At 42.1% G+C, this 23,934-nt stretch overlaps 1 protein-coding gene across 1 annotated transcript in view; it reads right to left on the minus strand.

Annotated features, from left to right (window-relative positions):
* Window positions 1–574: 574 nt before the first annotated feature.
* The window catches only part of NR2C1 (nuclear receptor subfamily 2 group C member 1), a 54,852-nt gene continuing 31,492 nt past the window's right edge, over window positions 575–23,934 (minus strand). Inside the window, exons 6-15 of the mRNA XM_088454573.1 lie at window positions 11,301–11,480; window positions 10,054–10,201; window positions 9,026–9,113; window positions 8,205–8,389; window positions 7,880–8,033; window positions 6,315–6,436; window positions 5,040–5,179; window positions 3,297–3,434; window positions 2,510–2,615; window positions 575–2,359 (exon numbers count right to left, since the gene is read on the minus strand). Coding sequence (XP_088310699.1) covers window positions 2,185–2,359; window positions 2,510–2,615; window positions 3,297–3,434; window positions 5,040–5,179; window positions 6,315–6,436; window positions 7,880–8,033; window positions 8,205–8,389; window positions 9,026–9,113; window positions 10,054–10,201; window positions 11,301–11,480 — 1,436 coding nt within the window. The 3' untranslated portion in view covers window positions 575–2,184. The remainder of the gene's footprint in view (window positions 2,360–2,509; window positions 2,616–3,296; window positions 3,435–5,039; window positions 5,180–6,314; window positions 6,437–7,879; window positions 8,034–8,204; window positions 8,390–9,025; window positions 9,114–10,053; window positions 10,202–11,300; window positions 11,481–23,934) is intronic.

Raw genomic sequence — 23,934 nt, forward strand, 5'->3', positions numbered from 1 at the left:
TTAGTAAGTACTCACCTATAGACGATCGGGATTTCCAGCGCTGTCGGCCTGCCGCTGCTGGGATCTCTTCATTTGTCTGCCTGCCGCTGCCGGGATTCGAAATTCCGGCCATGCGGCAGGCGGTATTTCATACCGCTTCCTACTCAGGATGGCCAATGTTTTCACGCTTGCTGCCAGGGCCATTGAAGCTGCATCAGAAAATGCAGACCCTGGCCTCGGCATGGCTACAATACAGGGTTGATACCCTCGTTTTGTAAAGCATTCCCCGTCGCCGTCCCCTCCCTGCCCCCAAATAGCTGCAGAGTGTCACTCACCTGACATCTGCAGCCACACTACATCAGATGACGCAGGACACGATCTGTATATGCGCAGGAAGGATCCTGCTCATGTGCGAGATGTATGTAAACCTTTGGGTTTGCGTACATCTCTGATTAGGCCCATTGTCTGCTTTTCTTTTATTGTTGTGTTGCTCGCACAAGCAAGCATGTGGAATAAATGTGAATATATGAGCAGCTGACAAAGGAAAACACACATCCCATGGCCGAGTAGTAGTAGGAAAAAAAACCAAGGGAATTTTATTCTATCATAAAAAGATACAATGTGTGTTTTTTTTTTTCTTAAAAAATACAACCAAAATAGAATTTACATTTTCCATTAAGAGTCAAGACATTTACAATATTGTTTTTACAAAGAAACATATATAAAGGAGATCATATAGACTGTAAATGGAATGGATGATACCCACTTTAGTCAGCATACCTTGACATTTTAGGCATTAGAGTATTTTGAATTACCAGCAAAGAGCTTACATGTCCAGGTGGAAGGGATACAATATGGTAAAAACGTCCCATTGCTGGACTCAGCATTGATACGCATAGTTGCTATAAGTTTATAGTTGATTTTATATCATCACAGGAAACAGTTAAAGTTGTTGACCAACCCAACCATTGGACCTTTTTTGGATCGGAGGAAGATAATCTCCAGTGATATGGGGCTGACTTCATTCTCAGTGTAGACTACAGGGGAATGTTAAGAACAAGTAACAGACAGTTAAAACTTATTTTTAAATACTGGGTTTAGCTCAAATGCTGGGATTATCTCAATAGATTTCAGTTTCTGAGTATTTTAACAGACCCTGAGGCTTCAGCAGAAATATTTTTGAATCTTCTCTGCATAACATAGCAAATGACAAAGCTTCAACAACAAGTATCACTTCTAAACCTTGGTGACGATTTGTTATACAGTTTGCAGAAAAAGTGTGTGTTTAGTACTTGAAAAGCTGTTATTTGAATATAGTCATTCCTATTTATAGTAATTTACTAGAGGTTAAGACGACATGAACAGCAAGTGTGTCATTTGACTGAGTTGAATTTGAGAAAAAAATAACTGTAGAGAATGTAAAGATCCAGCAGTTAGAAAATGGATATAGAGTTGTGTAAGAACTGTGTTGTTTTGCTTCAGGAAACAATCACGATTCTATTCTGAAGAAGAAAGTAGTCTTACTCAAAATGTAGCATCTTGCATCATTGCAGTCATTGTTCACTTTTTTTTTTTTTTTATATCGAACAAAAGATTATCATTTTTAAATATGTTGCACAGTTTGAACCATTCCCCCTTGTTTACAAGTAGAGTAATGTCACAAAAATGATCAAATAAGAAAAAAGCATTTTTATTCCATGCAGGAATGAGGAAACAATCCTCTGAAATCAATGTCACTGCTTATAAGTTAGTACTGTGATTCTTAGAGAATACGTAAGATTTTCATTTAAATAAAAAAGTGTCTAGTTTAGAATATCCAAACAAAAAATTTAAATGTATTTATAAAATATTTTTTTTCTCCAGCTCGGTAAGAACCCAGGCAAGGCACACAACACTCAACTACAATACAAATATGATACCTCAACTAGACCAACTGCAGTGTACCATGACATAATACTCATCTGAAATGAGGGGAAAAAGCACCGCTTTCAATATACTTGAATGTACAGCCATAGGCCATCCATGACCATATAGACATGTCTCTATATATCTATGAATATATACACTATGCCAAAAGGCATCATTAACCTGCAGACAGCCAACGACAAAATGTATTTCTCAAAGTGAAGGCTGAGACATCCTCATCACTGCCATTGTCTTTTCTATTTGCCACGGTTTAAAAGGAAGTCAAGACTGTAAGGTATGCTATGCAGAGAGACCTATGACCTGGTTGTTGTAGTCAGCGGTTTCCATACGCAGAATATATGGAATAATACTATCTATCTGTACGTTTCCAATTAGGCCTGCAAAGAACAGCTCCTCCATAATGGCTGCACTCATCAGCCTCAGAGCTGGCAGCCTCAGTAGCAGTCGAGATAACCTAAAAATAGAAAGAGAATTTGCTATAAGAATGTGTGTGCTTAGTATCTCATGGAAATGATAAACTTTTCGACAGGTTGCATCAGCTGTCTAATATTAGGTGACAAAGATGGTGACTGTAACAGACATAGAAACTAAAAATGGAAATTACCGGTAGGTATCATCTGGGTATGTTTTAGTTACATAGTCTTGGAATTCCATATAGGCTTTTTCTTGAAGCTTTTCAATATTTGAAGCATTTTCCAATCCAGGGTGATCTGTGAATATTTACTATTATTAATATAATATTTGAACAGAGCACTGTGGTTAGAGTGAACAAGAATAATATAAAAAAAAATACATTTTGGAAGTTACAGCTTTTTTTTTTTTATGGAAATTTATAAGGTTTATTTTTTAACATTTTAAAAAAGGGACATTTTGTTTCAAGACATAATATGTTAGGTTTCAATAACGTTCTACACACACCACAAATATACTGTAGCAGCTTTAGTGGCATCATGGTGTGGATTTTCACATACAGAGCTTTGATTTTTCACTGCTTTAAATCTTTATGTTTTATTGCATATAAGACATCATTGGCAAGTGACTATCTTAATGCAAGACAGATGAAAGAAGACTGTTAAAAGATGAGAGGGGAAATTAAATTGTGTTTTAAAGAAGCATAACAGCTCTAAAACATGAAATATATAGGGAGTTCAGAAAGTCCCTCTGCAGTGACTATGTGCTAAGTGTGTGACAGACAGTGGCGGCACCATAGGTGAGGCTGCAGCGCAGTCCAAAATTTAAATAGGGGAACCACACTAACTGTCACCCCAAACGCTGCCAAACATCACCGGCTGGGACTCACTGCAGAGGAACTTTCCTAACTCTCTGTAGTTTCAACATGTTTTAGAACCAAGGTGTGTGCACAAGAACTAGTCACAAGAAATGTCCCTTACCAGGACTGAAGAGAACAATAGCTTTCAAGTAGGCATACTCATAGCCATCTAGGCAAAGTCTGACCATGCTGTTGCAGAAGTCCTGCAGTTTGAAGATGTGGTCCATTACCAGCTTTACCTTGTCTCCTGAGAGCTTATCTGCCAAAAGATACAGCATGGCCATGTTAATGCAATATTTTGTTTGTTTTTTTGTTGGATGACAAATAATCCATGCAAGTACACCATTTACATAATCTATCATTTTAAATCACTACATTCTGATGTTTGTAATATGTCATGTGCTGGATACCATTTACAGTTACCAAATGTAAAAAAGGGCAATGTGAACTAAAATATACATACAGTCAGGTGCATAAATATTGGGACATTGACAGAATTTTCATATTTTGGCCTCTATTCACCACCACAAAGGCTTTGAAATGAAACAAACAAGATGTGCTTTAACTGCAGACTTTCAGATTTAATTTGAGGGTAATTACATCCAAATCAGGTGAACGGTGTAGGAATTACAACGGTTTCTATATGTGCCTCCCACTATTTTAATAAATGCCTCACAAACAAAACTGTTTAGCTCAGTAATACATGGGTGTTGATTTATAATGGCAACTAAGGCCCTTTCTTACACTTAAACTACAGCTTTCTTGTAACAAACTGGCAAGATTATCAAAACATCTAAGGCAATATCAAGCCATCAACAGTCAATGAAAAAATATTAACTTGGCATATGCACTCATGGCCGGAACTAGGGTGGTGCAACATGTGCCATGGCACCGCAGGGCAGGGGGCGCTGTTTGGGCCTGTCGATTTTTTGTCTATAATTATTCTCACTTGTAGCTTTCTCTTCTTTTATCCCCGGCATCTCCAGGCCTCCCCTATCTCCTCCTGGCTGATTCCACCTCCATGCAGCCATCTCCCCAAGCACCTTCAGTCACATCCTCTCTTATTTAACACACACAGCTATCTGCCCCACAATTTGTGATGGCAGCCCAGAACACAGCCACCGATTCCTGACCCAGGTGTTACCAGCACACCAGTGAGTTCAGCTGCCAGCACAGGATACAAATACATGTATCTCCCCGCTGCTGATATTTGCTGTATATACACTATAACTAGCGCTCTTTCTATACCTTCAGTCAGTGATCTACACTGCCAGCTCTAGACTTGTGCACGGCTGTTGTGATGGACAAATCATGCTGCAGATGCAGCTTCACCAGGACTCTCCTACATCTAGAGCTGGTGAGTTATACAGAATAATTATTGCATCATCACTGCAGCCATTGGATTCACACTGTATTTGGCAGTGACACCTGGATAACAATGGTACAATGGGATCGGTACCCCTTCGTCATCGTACGAGATAAATAATATTTGTCATGCTCCTTATACATTAAGCCATGCCCTTTTTTCGAGCACGCGTCATATGTCCCTATTTGAAAAAAAATGGGAGGGGGGGCGCCAATGCTCTTCCTGGCCCAGGGCACCAAAAAGTCTAGTTACGGCTCTGTATGCACTAAGCAGATGTAAATCAATGTGTGTGTGTTTACATACCAATAATTGAAATGGCTAAATAAATGTTATCATCATGGTTAGGTAAGATGTCAAATGTAAATACCACATACAATAACTTTGAAAGCTTGGACATTTCATGCATATAATAGAATGTCACCAGGCAGGACACATTGATAATTTCATTGATAAATATATTATTTGCTATATTTTGGGAAGGTAAGCCAGAGATCTTACCATGCTGCATGCTGCTGTGCAGGTGATTAATAAATGCTGTTAGTATGGTTGTCACATTCATCACTTGGGAGCACTGAGCAAGACCAAGCGAAAACAGCTCATTCCAGCAAGCTTTCACTAGAGAGATGTTGACTTCTTGCCTGATAAGAGACACAAATATTACATCTGTATTAGTAGTGAATAGGTTGTCAATGGTCTGAAAACTGCAAGTGCACTTTCAGATGTGACTGTGCAAGCACTGAGGGACAATTGTAATAGGTCCCAATTTGTCAAAAGTGATGATTTTTGTGTGCGATTTTGCCACAAGATTAAATCGGTGACAGTTTTTTACAGACAAAAACAAGCTGGTTTTGCCCTTTAAAAAAATCATGCAGCAAAATCACCACTTTTGACAAAGATGGACCAATTCAATTTGGCTGTGACGTTTACGTACCCAACCTTGAAAATTTATTTTGTATGTATATACATCAGTTACAACAAAGGGGAATGAAATCTAAAGATTGGTTTTGTTCTGTAGGTTAAATTGATCAAAATTGCCTTAATTAAAATTTTAATTTATTGATCAAACACTAATACTCTAACAAACAATTTGAAAAACAAATGCATACTACCAATGATGTTTTAATAATGTCATAGCTTTTTCCATTAACGGCAATGGCCATTCATTTCATTGAAACGAATGACAAACAAAATTAATAAGAAAGTGCTGTATATAAAAATGGGCAGCATAGATCCCTCACCCACATAAAAGCTTTAACGAGCCCCAGTGCTAGACAGCCTGGCCTGGCTCTCTCAAAAGCAGGGGGACAACCCCCTAACACATGACAGATTACCATCCCTGTGATGAACATTTCTGGGAATGTTTAAAGCTGGGTACATACTAAACAATGTATGTACCCAGCAATGTGACCGGTGACCCCCCCCCCGCCAACGGGCCTACATATTGGGCGGCCAATACACACTAGACAATCCGGTGCCCGACGGCCCGATATGTAAGCCTCTGCCGCATCCCACAGCATGGGGTCATCAGTCGCATCGTCAGGTTGAGCTGCATATAGGGCCGACCTGACAATGTGGCTGACAACCCCACGGGAGCACGCAACGCACAACATCGTGGGTAAACACTAGACGATTTGGAGGATTTGGCTTTCCGATCCGTCGGAATCGTGCAAGTCGCTCCAAAAATCATCTAGTGTGTACCCAGCTTAAGTCTCCCGTGAGCTGTTGGGTGCAATGTTATTGATAAAGATTGGGACCCCTGAACTTCTTACTCACCCAAGAGCTTGGAAAGAGGGAATCGAGCGGGCCCAGTGCATGGATAGAAATAACAGCCGTGATGCAGACTCACAAATATAGTGTACATTCAGGTATTCAGGCATTGGGGAAGGCATTGTGAGCTGGAAAAACGGAGAGAACTTATTTATCTCTGTAACGTGCATTTATTTATTAAATACTAATCTGTTTTCAAACACCTACTTACATTACAATATAGTTGATTGTTTTTAAAAAAAAAAAAAAAAAAAACTACACAATCATCTCACTCACAAACCTTGTCACATTTACAACAACAAACATTTTTTCAGAAATATGCACTATAAATACTTTTAATAGCCTTATTTTAGAACCACAATACATTTGATACAAGACAATGATTTATACAGTTATGCCTCATTGGTATCATCAAACTGGGAGGCAATCGGGAAGCCGGCTGCCTTAATGCCGACAGCCGGCTTCCCGACTGTCATATCCTAGCGAGGGTGAAATGCCGGGCGTCTAGATGTAGACGCCTGACATTTTCCCGACGCCGGGAGACAGGCGCCCGGCATCCCGATCGAAGGGATGCCGGGGCCGCGAGCGGACAGCTGCGGGAGGGGGAGGGTTAGGTTTAGGGCACCTGGGGGGGAGTTAGGATTAGGCACCCCCCCCCCGGGAGGCTTAGGGTTAGGCTAGGGGGAGGGAGGGTTAGGGTCAGGCACCCCCAGGGGGGGGGACTTAGGGTTAGGCCCCCCCCCCCGAGGGACTTAGGTTTAGGCAGCGGGGAAGGGGTGGTTAGGGTTAGGCACTTAGAGGGGGGATTAGGGTTAGGCACTTGGGGGGGAGGTTAGGGTTAGGAACCCTTAAGGAGGGTCAGGGGGTTAGGTTAGTAAGTACTTACCTATCGACGATCGGGATTTCCAGCGCTGTCGGGCTTCCGCTGTCGGGAACTCTGCTTTTGTCAGCCAGGGTCTGCCGGGAATCGAACCCTTGCGGCCGGCGGTATTTCATACCGATTCCGTTAAGACATCTGCCACTAATTCCAATAAAAACATCTTTGCAGACAGTCGGGGGCCAGCTTAAAAAACTAATGAATAGTAAAATTGTGGGATACCTGTAGCGACAAATTAAATGTTTGCTTTCATTTTCTAATGTGCACTAAATTAATGGCAGAATCTGATTGGTTGCTGTTGGAACCACCACAGTTTTTGAGAGCACAAATTTTCAAGAATGACAAATTATTTTTGGAAAACCTCTTTTGAAGTTACTATATTTCACACAAGCACACCCACAAAAAAAAATCCATTTATAAGAGTCAAATATTGAACCCCCACCCTTTTTATTCTAGGTGTAATTTTTCAAAAAGTATATATGGAAATGTCAGTACATAAAGGAAAACAACAGCTTTGGATTGATTGAAAAGAACAGGTTTGCAGTGTCATTCATTTGTGTATTTTACCACAGACACAAATGTACATTAACCATTAGCACTGGTGGGCATGCATTTTCTAAACCACAAAAAAAATGCAGTGCCAAACAGTAATGACCTTAGGTGACATGGAAAATAAGCAGAGGCAGAACATTACCCTGAAGGCGATGTGGGAATCACTAAGAAGTGGTCCTTCAATCTCAACAACATTGATGTCTTGGAAGAGGTTGGAGTTGGATTTGATGCTCTCTGATGAACTCTGGGCAGGGCTTTCTGATGGGTTCAAAGCTTTTGCTAGAGTGTCAAAAGCTCTAAAATACAAAATAAGAAACCATTTCTAAAATTCAATACGTAAAAGTTAAATTAACTATTTAAAACTGAACGGTTAAGTTAGCACGGAATGAAGGGCCAGAAGAAGACATGTTCATTTGGAATCTTTTCATGCTTTCAATCTTCTATTCATAGTCAAAGGAAGGGAGTACCTGGTGACTTCACTGCTGGATTGACTGTCCTGGGGAACCTCTGAAAGTGATGCATCTCCATTACTTAAACTTTCAATTATAGACAACTCTGTGCTTGACTGAGACAAGTCTTTAGATTTATTAAGATTTGCAAGTGTTGTGACAACATTAGCCAAAGTGCTTAGATCTCCTTGACAAGCTTCCAACTGAAAATAAATAACAGAAATAAACTCAATGTATGAGTAAAGAAAGAAAAACATATTTTTAAAATATTAATTTTCCTATATAAATTGACAACTCTGCAAACTAACCAGTCCATGCATTTTTCTAGAAGAATTCATCGATGTAATGTTATAATTTACATAATCTGATCATTTCAATTAAGAACATATAACACATGGTTTTGTGAATAAACATTAAAATAACCACAGTGGCAAAATAGAATCATCACCACTTATGGTGCGTTCACAGCATTAAGTAGTTTTAAAATGTAATAAATACATAAATGCTGACATTTAATATCTTACTGTAGATTATACAAAGTTACTTTTGAAATGTAAATGGGGGTTTATTTTTTGTAAACAAATATTTTTCTGATGACAAGGACTTAAAATTCTATATATCTTTTTGTATATTCAAACGATTAAAAAAAAAGGTCCCTTAAAAACGAAAGTATTTAGCCCTCGAAGTGATACACAAGGAAGGGAAAACCCCATACACACTGGAATGCTGCAGCTGATACACTTCCCATGTGATCCAGGGGTTTTCCCTTTGCTGACGGTCTTGCCTAGAAGCCCTGGTGTTGATAATTTAAAGCTACACGTTTGCGATAGGAAACTCACCTTGTCATGTGTTATGAGCATGGGCTCACTTTTAATTCCAGAAGGCTGTATGTTCACCAACATTCCAGGGTCCAACAAATTCGTAGACCTGCATGAACATTGTACACAGACACACTGTATAAATGCATTGGTTTTCTTTTCTATATGGTATAACTTAACAAACAAACCTGGCTTTTTTTTATTCTTTCTAACAAGGTACTTAATATTACTAACTACAGATTGTGTATGGCGACTGTGAAACTGGAAGCATGACTTCTTTCAGATATTGGGGGGGAATTCAATCATCCGCGGTAATTTGCCGCAGGCTAATTGATCCCCCGGGGCTATCCAAATAGCCCCAAGTCAGCTTTCAATACTGGACTTAACACTTACTTATTTTCAGATCTGAGCAGACCCGAAACGATATATGCGATAATTAGCCTGTTACAGGGTGCAAGTAGTGGTTTAACACATAGGTCCGGGAACTTTTCCCGGCTTCTGTGTGTTAACTCCTGATAACAGATAATTTATCGGGCGAGAAAAAAAGGGCTGTAATTTAAAAGCCCTGGGTGTTAAAGCCTGAGGCTATATCGTTTTTCACCCCCTATAAATTATTGGGGAGAATTGACTCCCTTCCCTAGTGAATTTAAAAATGTACTTTATGGGCTAAATTAATTTGAGGGATGAAACAATCTGAATTATATTGCATGCTATGAGACAGGTGTTCTAAATACAGTGCAAACAGGAAATACAGCATTTCATGAGACAAATGCAAAGTAGGTTCTATTGCCTCTATGGTCTCTGTCGCTGGGCATCGTTTCATAACTGTCTAGATCTGCCAAGTGCAAGAAGCAGGTTTTGTTACAACTATATTGAACTGAACTGTTTGGTGCAAGCTTATTAAATTCTACAGTTAGTTTTAGACCAAAGGGATATTCAGTCATTTGTCATGCACACAATAAGCAGACAGGTACAGATTGCTTAAATCAAAAGCAGTTGACTTGTAAAAATAAATAATATTCTTTAAATAAACATAAATAAAAGCACACCTTACGGGTTTGTTATCCGTTACAAATGTAGTAGTTGCAGCAAGTGGGCTACGCAGATCCTTCCTAATGTAGATCTTCTCTGTTGATGCTGCACAATTGGAAGATTTTTCTCTGGAGACCTCAATAGGTTTTCTCTCACACTGCACAGCTGTACAGGGACAGGATGGTTTATCTGAGGTTCATGTGACATTAAGCATTCCAAGCCATGCTTGCACACACTGCTGTATAAATATGTATTTCTCACTATATCACCCAATATTACAGCTATGTGACCACAACCACTGCACACTCTATGCAGTGATACATGAGATACTTTTCCAACAGTAATTGGCATCTCATATATATCACCAAAAGGCATTTCGACAACATCTTTAAAGACCACAAATATTTTTGTATACCTAAACAATATACTTTTATATGTACAATGCATCATATATGTAGCAAGATAACTTATAACAAAATAGATCAACTCCATACTTCTCCCAACAGGCTTGTACACATTAATTACACTATAAGTAAGGTGGAACAAACCATTATTTTAACTATGATTTCAAATGGATGCACCAACTAATATTATGGTGCCCAAAACTCTGATCTAACTAGTTTTAGTGAAATTCTTACAAGTGACCTCTTCCCAACTCTCTTCACAGCACAACTTTTCTCTCCATATTGCCTGACTTTGGAAGCTGCATGTTGGCAGCGTATGTCAGATAATGGCTATGGGAAGTTACTGTAAAGTGCAAAACAAGCTTTCTACAAGGTGGTGCTATAGATATTGTAAATATATTTGTATATTAGTAAATTCAATCTATGTCCAATACACTGGGTTAAGGTGTCTCTCAATCTCAACTCCCCTGTTTTTACACTGGCCACACTTAGGGGTGTATTTATCAAAGCTGGGAGAGAGATAAAAGTGTAAAAAATAATTTACCAACCAATAAGCTCCTAACTTTCAATTTATAAACACAGCCTCCAAAATATAAATTGGAAGCTGATTGGTTAGTACTTTAGCTCTCACAATTTTATCTCTCTCACAGCTTTGATAAATACCCCCCTTAATTGCAGTCACTTCTCTCCCTGCCAAAAAAACAAAATTATAATGTAAAATTATAGCGCTAAGGTTTTAAAGACCATTAAAAAGGCTTGGCTATCCCCCATATGAACTGTGAACCAATGATTGTAATACAGTAGTACAGTATGTTAGATGTTCTGACATGTAAAGTAGATCAGGATAAGCAAATACTCACAATCTTGCTTCATTCCAAGTGCAATACACCTCTGCAGCCGGCAGTACTGGCATCGGTTGCGGTAGTGTTTGTTGATGACACAATCCTTTGCTCCTCTACATGTGTATACCAAGTTTTTTCTAATGCTTCTTTTAAAGAAACCTTTGCAGCCCTCACATGTTACTGCTCCATAATGACGCCCTAAAGATTATAAAAAGGAAGCCTGAATAGAGTGTTCAGAGGTGGCCACTACCAAGACTTTAAGCAATAAATAATAACCTTTATCTGGGACACAGAACGAATCTGATCAGCAGCTTTCACTCCCTAGTCATTAAATATCTCACTGCCGACAGTAATTCTCTCAAAATGCATGCATTCAAAATTACATTCTTAATCTAATAGCATGTTTATGCATGAAATGTTTGTCAAATAACATAGCACTTAATTTCACTCCACTGTCTGGTTAGAACCCTTGGCTAGAGAAACAGACATAACTAACTAGTATCATATTCAATGGATTGGATTCTTCTCCAGGACAGCTTCAGGATGGTCTAAAGCAGAGGTTCTCAAACTTGGTCCTCAGGACCCCACACAGTTCACGTTTTGCACGTTACCTAACTGGTGCACATGTGTACTCATTACTCACTGACACATTGTAAAAGATCCACAGTTGGAGCTAATATCTCACTTGTGATTCTGTGAGGAAACATGCAAAACATGCACTGTTTGGGGTCCTGAGGAACGAGTTTGAGAACCTGTGGTCTAAAGCAGAGGTTCTCAAATTCGGTCCTCAGGACCCCACACAGTTCACATTTTCCAGGTCACCCATCAGGTGCACAGGTGTATTCATTACTCACTAACACATTTTAAAAGATCCACAGGTGAAACTAATTTTTTCACTTGTGATTCTGTGAGGGGACCTGGAAAACATGCACTGTTTGAGGTCCTGAGGACAGAGTTTGAGAACCTGTGGTCTAAAGGATTCATATTCCTAACTGCTAATAAACTACAATTTGGAGAGCTTTTAATAAATCTAGTGAAAAAATATCAAAGCAGCTGAAACAAGGAGGGAAGTGCTGCTAAATCCATTTTCCAAGGCAATCAACAGAATCTAGTCAATGCAATTTAGTTGTACCCAAGGCTCCCAGACAGCCAAGATCATGCATCACTATTCATATGTATTAAACAAAAAAAATCTCTTCACCCAATGAGGAAGGGCTGTAATTAGCATAATTGGTAAGGCATAGAAGATAAACCATGGCTTGCCTTGTCACACTCCAGGGGGGAGATTCAATTGTTGGTTTATTTTGCGCTGCTCAGTAATTGACACCCAACGAAGCAATTCAATTGTTGCTCTGATCTTGCGCAAGTGATGTGGTCACCCCCATTTCTGTTTGCCACCTCCTGAGGTGGCAAGCAGAAATGTGTGAAAAGTAGTTTGGGCGCCCTAACCAGGACTTTGTACAAGTTTAGCTGCTTTTTGTGGCTAAACCCAGTGCTTTTGGGAGCGACAAGAGCGATAATTAATGGGCCACCAAAACAACTGACTTGCTCCATCAGGCGCCCATTAATTATCGCTGCCCCCCCCCCCAAAAAAAAGTTATTGTAGACTTACCTTTGCTAACTCTTTTTCTTCAAGGGCCATAGTGTCCACAGGAATACCATGGGGATAATGTGGTTGGAGTGATCCAGGCACCAGACAGTTAAGCTTTCAGCTCCCAGGATGCACCAGGTCCTCCTCCACATACACCCCGTCCCTGGTCACAGGCATTCAGTTTTGTAAACAAGCCCAAGGCAGGAGAAGGAAAAAGGGGAAGGAAGAACAATCTTACACCAGAAACATTCACAGAAAAAGAGGGAATTCGTGACCGAAACAAAAATTACCCAATGCAGCCAGGTGTGTCAGGGTGGGTGACCTGTGGACCCTATGGACCTCGAAGAAAAAGTTAACAAAAGGTAAGTCTACCAAAACTCTTATTTTCTTCTTCAGGGTTCATGGGGAAGTCCTAAAGTTCCCCTAATGCTGCCCATCCACTAGGCGATTAAATTGAGCGATTGAACGATAACGACGTCATTATCATTCAATCGTTCATTAATCGTTTGAAGATCGTTCACTAAAATGTCTAAAACGACCAGCGATGCGCGCTCCCGCTGGTTGTTAAAAGACATCGATCATCGTGCAAACAAGCTGGTCAACTTGACGATAACGTCAGGATGAGCATGTTTGCAGATGATTGATGAGCCTGCACTGAACGACTGTTCGTTCAGTGCAGGCTCATCACAGACTGACAAATGACTGCACGATTACAATGTCGTAATCGTGCAGTCGTTTTCAGCTCATCTAGTGGATGGGCAGCTTAAGGGTGGGGACGCTCCTGAGCAGAAAGGAAAACTCGTTGCCCAAAGGAAGCATCCTGAGAGACAAAAGTATCAAAGGCGTAGAACCTAAGAAATGTGTGGACAGAAGACTACGTGGCTACCTTGCACAATTGTTCAGCAGAGGCACCACGACGGAATGCGCACAATGGTCCCACAGACTAGATAGAATGTTCTGTCGCCGTGTTTGGAAAAGGGAGATCAGCCTGTGTGTAAGCTTGAGAGACAGTCATGCCTTGCCATCGAACCAGAGTTTGTTAGCTGGCCAGCCTCATTTGTGAAAATCAAATAACACAAAAAAGAGCTTCTGATTTTCTAAAAGAGTTTGTACGATCCCCAAAGACACAGAGAGCACGAACCACATTCCAGGGAGGCTTCACCAACGGAAAGGTCTGGAGACTGAAAAGCTGGAACTTCAATCTCTTCATTTACATGAAAACGGGACACTACCCTAGGAAAGTAACCAGCCCGTGTATGAATCAGCTCTATCCTGGTGAAAAAAAAAGAAGGTGCGACAAGAGAGCGCTGCCCAATAAGAGACTCTGCGTGCCAGAAGAGATAGCGAGGAGAAAAAGTGTCTTCGCTGTCAACCATTTCAAATCTACTGAGTCCAGAGGTTCAAATGGGGGAACTTGCAGCCCCTTGAGAACCAAGGACAAATCCCACGGTGCCACCAGTGGTACAAAGGGTGGCTGAACTTGGAGAACACCCGGTAAAAAAGTTCTAGCATCCGGCAAAGAAACAATTCTTTGCTGGAACCAAACTGACAACACAGAACCTCTACTCTCAGGGTGGCCAGGCGGAGACCGAGGTCTAACCCAGCCTGGAGAAAAGAAAGTACCTGGAAAAACCGAAAAACCTTAGGGTCATACTTTCTGTGGGAACACCATAACCAAAAGAATGCCAAACTCTGTAATAGATGCGAGCAGAGGAAGGCTTTCGTGCCCTAAGCATCGTTTGAATCAAAGAGCTGAAGAAACCTTTGGCTTTTAAGATGGAAGACTCAACACTAACGGGGTAAGTCCGGATGCAGACAGGGACCCTGCGCTAACAGATCCGGCCCCAGAGGAAGAGGAAACGGAGTGTATATGGATATATTTCGTATGTCGGTGAACCAATGGCTTCTGGGCCAAGCAAGTGCTACTAGTATCGCTGTTCCACCTTCCTGCTTGAATTTCCTGAGGACCCCTGGGAGGAAGGAAATCGGAGGAAAGAGATACGCCAGCTTGAAGTCCCATCTCACTGCCAGTGCATCCATGAATGCGGCTGAGGGGTCTTTGGTTCTGGAGTCATACCTGGGAACCTTGTGATTGTGACGTGAGGCCATGAGGTCTTCGTCTGATAGGCCCCATTTGTTCACCAGGAGTTGAAAACCCCCCGGATGGAGAGCCCACTCTCCGGCGCTTATGTCCTGACGACTTAGGAAGTCCGCTTCCAAGTTGAGGACTTTCGTGATGAATATTTTGCAGAGATAGCCAGAAGATGACGTTCTGCCCAGCTCAGAACGTTTGACACTTCACTCATGGCGTCGTGACTTCGCATGCCTCCTTGATGATTGAGATAGGCTACTGTGATCCCGTTGTCAGACTGGATCTGGACCGGCCTGCCCAGGTCCTGTGCCCTGATAAGTGCTTTGTATTCTGCTCGAAGCTCCAGAATGTTTATTGGCAGATGATTTTCCTTGATTTGCCCATCTTCCCTGAAAGGTGTGACGACCTGTCACCGCCCCCCATCTGCGAAGACTGGTGTCCGTGGTGAGGAGCACCCAATTTGGAATCCAGAATGGGCGACTCTTGTCCAGATGATCCTTTTGTAGCCACCAAGAGAGAGAGAGCCGAACCTCTGGAGTGAGGATTCTCCGAGACCGCATTAGATGATACTGTCAATTCCAACGGAGAGAATCATTTGCTGCAGAGGCCTGGAGTGGAACTGAGCATATTCCACCATGTCGAAGGTGGAAATTTGATGGCAGTAGTCCGCAAATTGAAGAAGTCGGCCTCCCACCCTGGGATCCCCCAGGAGGAGGCCAGCCCCATAAGGCAGAGGGTTTGTCGTCCGGCTTAGAAGCTGGATGTCTGGCTGGCCAGGACCTCTTGGTTTGCTGCTTGATGGTCCTGCGAGGAAAACTGTCCTGTTGCTCGTCCCTGAGGACGAAAGGACCAAAAAGAAGACTGCCTAGACTTTAATGTAGCTGTTGATGGCAGACCTGCAGATTTTGAAGCTGCCAGAGTAGCCACTATCTTATCTAATTCTGCTCCAAATAGTATATTTCCATAAAAAGGTAAGGATTCCAGAGCCGTCTTTGACCCCATATCTGCTTTCCAGAACCTTAGCCAAAGGGCTCTACGAGCCACAACCAAGGCTTCCGATTCTTTAGAAGCTAGGAGCCCAGCATCTATTGCAGCTTCTCCCAAATAGGAGGGTGATTCCCGTATGTCAGCTGTTCTCTGGTAGCATTTGGTAGAGTATCTTCCAATGCCCCCATTCTTCAGCAGCCTTGGATACCCAAGCCCCGGCCATAGCTGGTCCAGTAAACTTCTGGTGTCTAGGAGCCGGCTCATCATCTTGTATATTTAGGATTGATTTGGCCATCCTCACCAAAGAAAGGAAATCCCCTGTAGAAGGATGGTCCTCCTCTCCCGAGATAGACCCTGGAATAGAACCCGGCGCATAATCTGATTCCTCTGATGATGCGTCTGAATCTACATGCTGAGCAGACTAAAAAAATAAAATAACGTCCGCTTATGCGCCTTAGTGACTACCGGTCTGCTCGGAACAGCTGACTGAGCCATACTCTGACTTGAGTGGGCATAAATATCCATCCAGGAAGGATGCATAGGAGGGGCAAACATAGCATGCTGAAACTGCTGTGGGTATCCTATTAAAGGGGGCAGCTTGGGAGTAGCCAAACGATCCACTACCTGCGTCATCACCTGAGACAAGGAGGACACCCAAGATGGCTCCTGTACAGGGGCTGGTAGACTGGACTGGTAAGATGGTTCTTTATAACAGACAGCAAACAAACCATCCATTATAATGTCCTGAGAGGACAAGCCCACCAAATAGGCTTTACATGAAACCATCACAGGGGCCTCCCCCTCCTGAATCCCTTTACTTTTTGACATATAAATTATAAAAGGTAACAATGCAATGTAATGTGACAGCCTTCGCAAATAACTAGTAAATGTGAAGTACAAAGAAAAAACCCCACCCACCTGAAACAGAGGGATGTGGAGAAAAAACAGTGATAGTTATAACTGGCAGTCAGAAATAACAGGCAGTATCAACACAGCAGCTAGCAAAAAGTCACATACAATGCATATGTAATTTACATGCAATGGGCCTTGAATCAACTACTCAAATCTTGGTAGGCTATAGAGAACTATATACAGTCTCTTGCAAAAGTCTTTTTACCTTTTTTTGTTACATTACAACCTGTCATTTCTTTCTTTTTTTTATCATCTGAATTTTATGTGATGGATCTGCACAAAATAGTCTAATTTCGTAAAGTGAAATGAGAAAAATAAATATAAAAAATAATCTTTATAAATAAAATTCTGAAAATTGGCATGTCCATAAGTAATCACCCCCTTTGCTATGAAGCCCCTTAAAAGTTCTGGTGTAACCAATTACTTTCAGAAGTCACATAATACGTAAAATGAAGTCCACCTGTGTGAAATCTAAGTGTCACATGATCTGTCAGTATAAATTAGGGGTGAGCGGATTCGGTTCTACTCGGTTCCGTTTGGTTTTAAAAACCGAAACTTATTGGCTATCCAAAACTCGTGACAGCTAATACCCAATAAGATTCGGTATTTAAATCCGAACGGAACCGAGTAGAACCGAATCCGCTCACCCCTAGTATAAATACACCTTTTCTGAAAGGCCCCAGAGGCTGCAACACCACTAAGCAAGAGGCATCACACCATGAAGACCAAGGAGCTCTCCAAACAAGTCAGGGACAAAGTTGTTGAGACGTACAATTCTGGGTTGGGTTATAAAAAAATATCCAAATCTTTGATGATCTCCAGGAGCACCATCAAATCCATCATGATCAAATGGAAAGAACATGGTACCACATCAAACCTGCCAAGAGAGCACCGCCCACCAAAACTCACAGACTGGGCAAGGAGGGCATTAATCAGAGAGGCAGCACAGAGACCAAAGGTAACCCTGAAGGAGCTGCAGAGTTCCACAGCAGAGACTGGTGTATCTGTGCATGTGACCACAATAAGCCGTACACTCCATAGAGCTGGGCATTATGGAAGATTGGTGACAAAAAAAAGCCATTACTTAGTGATAAAAATAAGAAAACACGATTTGAGTTTGCCAAAAGGCATGAGGGCGACTCCCCAAATGTATGGAGGAAGGTGCTCTGGTCAGATGAGACTAAAATGTAACTTTTCGGCCACCAAGGAAAACGTTATGTCTGGCACAAACCCAATACATCCCATCACTCCAAGAACACCATCCCCACAGTGAAACATGGTGGTGGCAGCATCATGCTGTGGGGATGTTTTTCAGCAGCAGGGACTGGGAAACTGATTTGAGTCGAAGGAAAGATGGATGGTGCTAAATACAGGGATATTCTTGAGCAAAACCTGTTTCAGTCTGCCTGTGATTTGAGACTGGGACGGAGGTTCACCTTCCAGCAGGACAATGACCCAAAGCATACTGCTAAAGCAACACTCAAGAGGTTTAAGGGGAAACATTTAAATGTGTTGGAATGGCCTAGTCAAAGCCCAGATTCTCAATCCAATTGAGAATCTGTGGTCAGGCTTGAAGATTGCTGTTCACAAGCGGAAACCATCCAACATGAAGGAGCTAGAGCAGTTTTGCCTTGAGGAATGGGCAAAAATCCCAGGGGCAAGATGTGGCAAGCTCATAGAGACTTATGCAAAGCGACTTGTAGCTGTTAATGCCGCAAAAGGTGGCTCAACAAAGTACTGACTTTAGGGAGGTGAATAGATATGCACGCTGAACTTTTCTGTTATCTTGTCCTAAATGTTGTTTTATTCACAATATTTTAAAAAAACACAACTTCACAGTTGTAGGCATGTTCTGTGAATGAAATGATGCACACCTTCAAACAATCCATTTTAATTCCAGGTTGTGAGGGAACAAAACATGAAAAATGCAAAGGCGGTGAATACTTTTGCAAGGCACTGTATCTGACCCAGGGGAGAGGTATATAGGGAGACTGAACCCAAAACCTCCTGAGACCAAACCGCTTCAGCAGAGCACCGATAGTGGGCTGTGAGCGTCTCATATGCATGAGGAGGGTAGGAAGAGCGACCTAGACATGGGAAAACCTTTGATGGATCTGCGTCTGGGTCGGGGGAGGAGCTGCCGGTGGAGAGCCTACCTGCCCTAAGCTGCGTCAACCAGTCGAATACGCTGGCCAGATGGCAGCAGAAGCATCTGCTGCCGATCCCCGTCATCAGACGATAAGGCCCTGGTCATCTAGTAAGGGAGCGGATGGCACCTGGCCCTCACAGCAGCGGCTTCCAGTGCGTCTCCAGCGCAGGATGCAAGGACTGCAGCACGCGATTCCTCCGACATCTCTGTGCGTCTGGTTGCAGTCTAGGCCCCGGCGTTGCCGTAAGCAAGCTCTGCCGTGACCCGCAGAAATCACCAGAGACGTTACTGGTGTTGCGGCCCGGTGGAGGTAGACGGAGTCGCAGCGCAGGTGTTTCATTACGCTCAGTACTGCTAACTCAATAACATAGAAATAATATAAAACATAAAATTAAAGCTTGGGACTGCCTGAGCAGTCCCCCTCTTAAAAAGGTTTGTCTGAATCCTGCCGCACCAAATTCAAAACTGAATGTTTGTGGCCAGGGGCGGGGTAAATGTGGAGGAGGACCTGGGGCATCATGGGGGCTGAAAGCTTAACTGTTTTGTGACAGGATCACGCCAACCACATTATCCCCATGGTATCACTGTGGACCCTGAAGAAGAAACAATTGATTCCCCCCAGGTGTAAAGAAAGTGCAATACAGATGCAGAATTCTTTTTAATAGAAAAAAAAATAAATTTAGCCCAGTCAAAGCCCAAAGCAACTTTTCTGTGTTGTGTAGCAGATCATCACTAAACAAAATAACTTTTTTTTGAAGGATGAAGTTTCTCTCCTCTCCAACCATTCACACTGGTGGTCACTGCTATTGGTCAGGTTCAACAGCTTCACCTACTGTATGTGACGGTATGATCATACACGGCTGAACACAAGCCTTTGTGCCCAAAGCTAGCATTTTTGGATACGAAAACATGAAAATGGTAAACCTTGGTAAATATGTGGATAGTGGAACAGGTGACTGCTCGACACAGCTGCTCAGCAGAGGCACAATTCCTTGCCGTCCAGAAGGCACTCACTGACCTGGTGAACAGATATACAGTATGTTCCAGAGCCAACTGCCCAGAACAAAAATAAGCCTGCTAAATGGTGGACATGATCCATCTGGCTATAGTTTGGATCTGCTTGAGGTAGAGAACCTATAAAGTCCTCTGAAAACTGGAAGTCCTATAGACGTAAACCTTCAGCACTATGAAAACTTCCAGGAGAGCCAGCTGTCCTTGGTCATGGATGGTCCGGACCCCTTCAAAGAAGGAATGCTGGCCCTCATTCAGACCCACTCGCAAGCGGGCGCACGTACGTTAGGCGTACGTACAAAAATATTTAAATTCAATGGCTCGCTCGTATTTTCGTTCGCATCTAAAATTCCTCCCTAAACTCTGACGACCCCTCCTCTAACTAACGAGCGTACGAAATAGCGAGCGTACATCCCCGAAATGGCTTGAAAGGAACGCACGCACACGTATAAACAGGAAGTGGCCTTGTCAGATGTCGATTACCTGCTCCTTTATTCTGCCTACCTCCATCAATCGTATCATGCCAATCAATGTATCAATTAGCTTAATTGTTTGTTTTTTTTCAACACAATGCAAGAAACTTTACTCTTGTCCGTGTTTGTGTTTACCCGCAGAATACGTACGGATGAAACATTCGCTTTTATTGTTCAAAAAACATGTGAACCACAATTAAACAATTGTACTATTGCTGTGGATCCCCGCATATTTCCCTGGGTTCATTTCTTTATTTAAATTTGCTTACGCATGTCACTGCATCAAGCCTATCCTAACTCTCCAGAGATTTCTGGCCCTGTCGAACACATGACTCATACACTAACCAATAAAATTGCTCCTGTTAATTTCCAAAATACATTAGCCAATCAGAAAATTTTTACACACTTTATCAAAAATGATTTTTAAGAAAAACACCATTGCCATCATGAGAGCCTCCGCATTCACCAGGCGTGAGCTGCTGGTGCTTACGGAGGTCATGGATCGCCGGATCACCAGCCAGCCTCAACCCATGACCAACCGGCAGAAGCGCTCCGCGTATGCGGAGGTACGGTCCCGCCTGCGGTCCTTCGGCTCACGCCGCAACATCGGGCAGCTGGAGCGCAGGTGGTCCGACCTGCAACGGCGAACGCCCCGCTTGCTGGCATGCTTTCGCATGCAGATCCTGGCAAGTAAGTGTTATGTATTGTGATTTTAATGTTTGTGTTTGTGGGGCAAACTGCGTGTGCATGTTTTCCTGTCTGTTCTATTTATTATTTGTACTCATATCTGCGTCTGCATGTTTTCCTGTCTGTTCTATTTATTATTTGTACTCATATCTGCGTCTGCATGTTTTCCTGTCTGTTCTATTTATTTTTTGTACTCATATCTGCGTCTGCATGTTTTCCTGTCTGTTCTATTTATTATTTGTACTCATATCTGCGTCTGCATGTTTTCCTGTCTGTTCTATTTATTATTTGTACTCATATCTGCGTCTGCATGTTTTCCTGTCTGTTCTATTTATTATTTGTACTCATATCTGCGTCTGCATGTTTTCCTGTCTGTTCTATTTATTATTTGTACTCATATCTGCGTCTGCATGTTTTCCTGTCTGTTCTATTTATTATTAGTACTCATATCTGCGTCTGTATGTTTTCCTGTCTGTTCTATTTATTATTTGTACTCATATCTGCGTCTGCATGTTTTCCTGTCTGTTCTATTTATTATTTGTACTCATATCTGCGTCTGCATGTTTTCCTGTCTGTTCTATTTATTATTTGTACTCATATCTGCGTCTGCATGTTTTCCTGTCTGTTCTATTTATTATTTGTACTCATATCTGCGTCTGCATGTTTTCCTGTCTGTTCTATTTATTATTTGTACTCATATCTGCGTCTGCATGTTTTCCTGTCTGTTCTATTTATTATTTGTACTCATATCTGCGTCTGCATGTTTTCCTGTCTGTTCTATTTATTATTGGTACTCATATCTGCGTCTGCATGTTTCCCCTCTTTTTCTGATTTTTTAATTCTACTGCTATTTTTTTTGGTTTTATTTTTTATTATTTTTTTTTTGTTTGTTTGGTTGCCCGGATTTGTCCATAAACTAAACGCAATTTCTTTGACATATTTTAGGGGGACAGCCAAGACTCCGCCGTCAACGTCCGTCCAGACGGCGTTCCCGCCCACTCTCCCCAACCCCCAGCCAACACTCCACCCCAAATCTTTCCCCTATTCCCCACTCCTCCCCATCCTTCCCAGACCCTCTCCCGGAAATGTCGGGCCTCCTTCCCCTCCGTCCCACTTCCCCCTCTCCTCCACCCACCCCTCTTCCAATTACCCCCTCCCCGGAGTCCAGCATAACTCCGCCCCATTCTTTGGGGAATGACGGATCCTCCGAGGAGGATCATGGAGGTTTGGCCGGAGCTCCCGATTTGTCTCCCGGTATGTTTTTTTAATTTTTTTTTTAAAGCACAAACTGTTTGTATGTAATCATGTGTCGTGCCTTTCTTCGTGTTTTTGTGGCTTGACTTTTGTTGATTGTGAAGGTTTGCCTTTACCTCTTCCTGGTGATTTAAGCATACACATATCATACCTGTGGGAATTTGTACCTAGGCCTTGTATTTTTGCCAGCCCACCCTTTTTATTTCTGTTTTTGGGTTTAGGAGTGATTTGGTTTTTTTTTTATGTTTTTCTGTGGATTCCCTATTGTTGTATTAACCCACACACTTTTCTCACCCACAGAGGAACAGAGGCGTCGGCAAGAGGTGGCGGATGTTGTGGGGCAGATGCGCCACCATGTAATCGGCCTTCTGGTGGCCCTCGACCGGCTGTCTGGCCTCCTTCGGCATTAGATTATTTTTTTTTGTTCTATTTTCCAAATAAATTTATTAAGACAAATATACGTTGTGGCTCATTTTTAAAAACCAAAACCAAGATAGTTTAGCCTGACATAAGTTCCTGCAAGGATTTCCCTTTTTTAAAAGTTAGATTGTGTTTTGTCTTTGTATGTCAAACAGACACCAGAAACACATAACAGTAACAATGTCATTTCCCTTTTTGGGTGTAGTGTCAATTACAGATTTCTACATTTTCCAGGTTCCTACTTGGTGCGCAAGCTGCTTAGGCCAATCTTACAAATCCCAAGGTTGGGCCAGGCTTCCTTTTGGTGTGGATTGGGAAGCTGAAAACATATTTCAGTTTTGCTCAACTGGCGTCAGTACTGGTTTACCCCTTAGTCAAATGTAACTTGTGTTAACCTGGTTACACTTGCTGTTAACGTCCCAAAAAAGGAAGACCATTTCACTCTTCAAACATTTATTCACAACATAACAGAAAATACACAGTGATAAATTCAAATACAACACATACCAAGAAATAATTAAATAAAAACACAAAATCAAGAACTGGTTGACGAAGGACCATGCCAACATGATTCCACAAACATGGCGTTGCGATATGGGTTCAAGAATATATGCCCAAAAGGACCAGATCCAGGTTTGGTAAGGGTAGCAGGAAGTAGTGAGCGTTGGAGTGCCAAAGATTATGTGAACAAACAGAAGATGGTGAGAAAATTAAAAATAAATTAGATGTTCGCCAAAAAACACAAACACATTAGGTATAAACACTGGAGTTTTGTTCAAACTTACCTAAAAAATCTGGCCACCACATCATCGCGTATGGCCCCCCCACATACTGACCTTCGACCAACCTCGGGGGGGCCATCCTCAGGTAAGGCATCCTCTGGCTGCATTGGGACACCACTCCTTATGGCAATGTTGTGAAATATCCCACACAGGACCACAATTTTCGACACCATATCCGGCACATACATGAGCTCGCCACCAGAGCGGTGGAGGCATCTGAATCGGCCTTTTAAAAGGCCGATACAGCGCTCCACCACTTGCCTGGTGGCTGTAAGTGCGGAATTATACGCACTT

Source organism: Taudactylus pleione, unplaced genomic scaffold (genome assembly GCF_031769625.1).
Source record: "Taudactylus pleione unplaced genomic scaffold, aTauple2 ptg000040l, whole genome shotgun sequence".
Taxonomy (NCBI): Eukaryota; Metazoa; Chordata; class Amphibia; order Anura; family Myobatrachidae; genus Taudactylus; species Taudactylus pleione.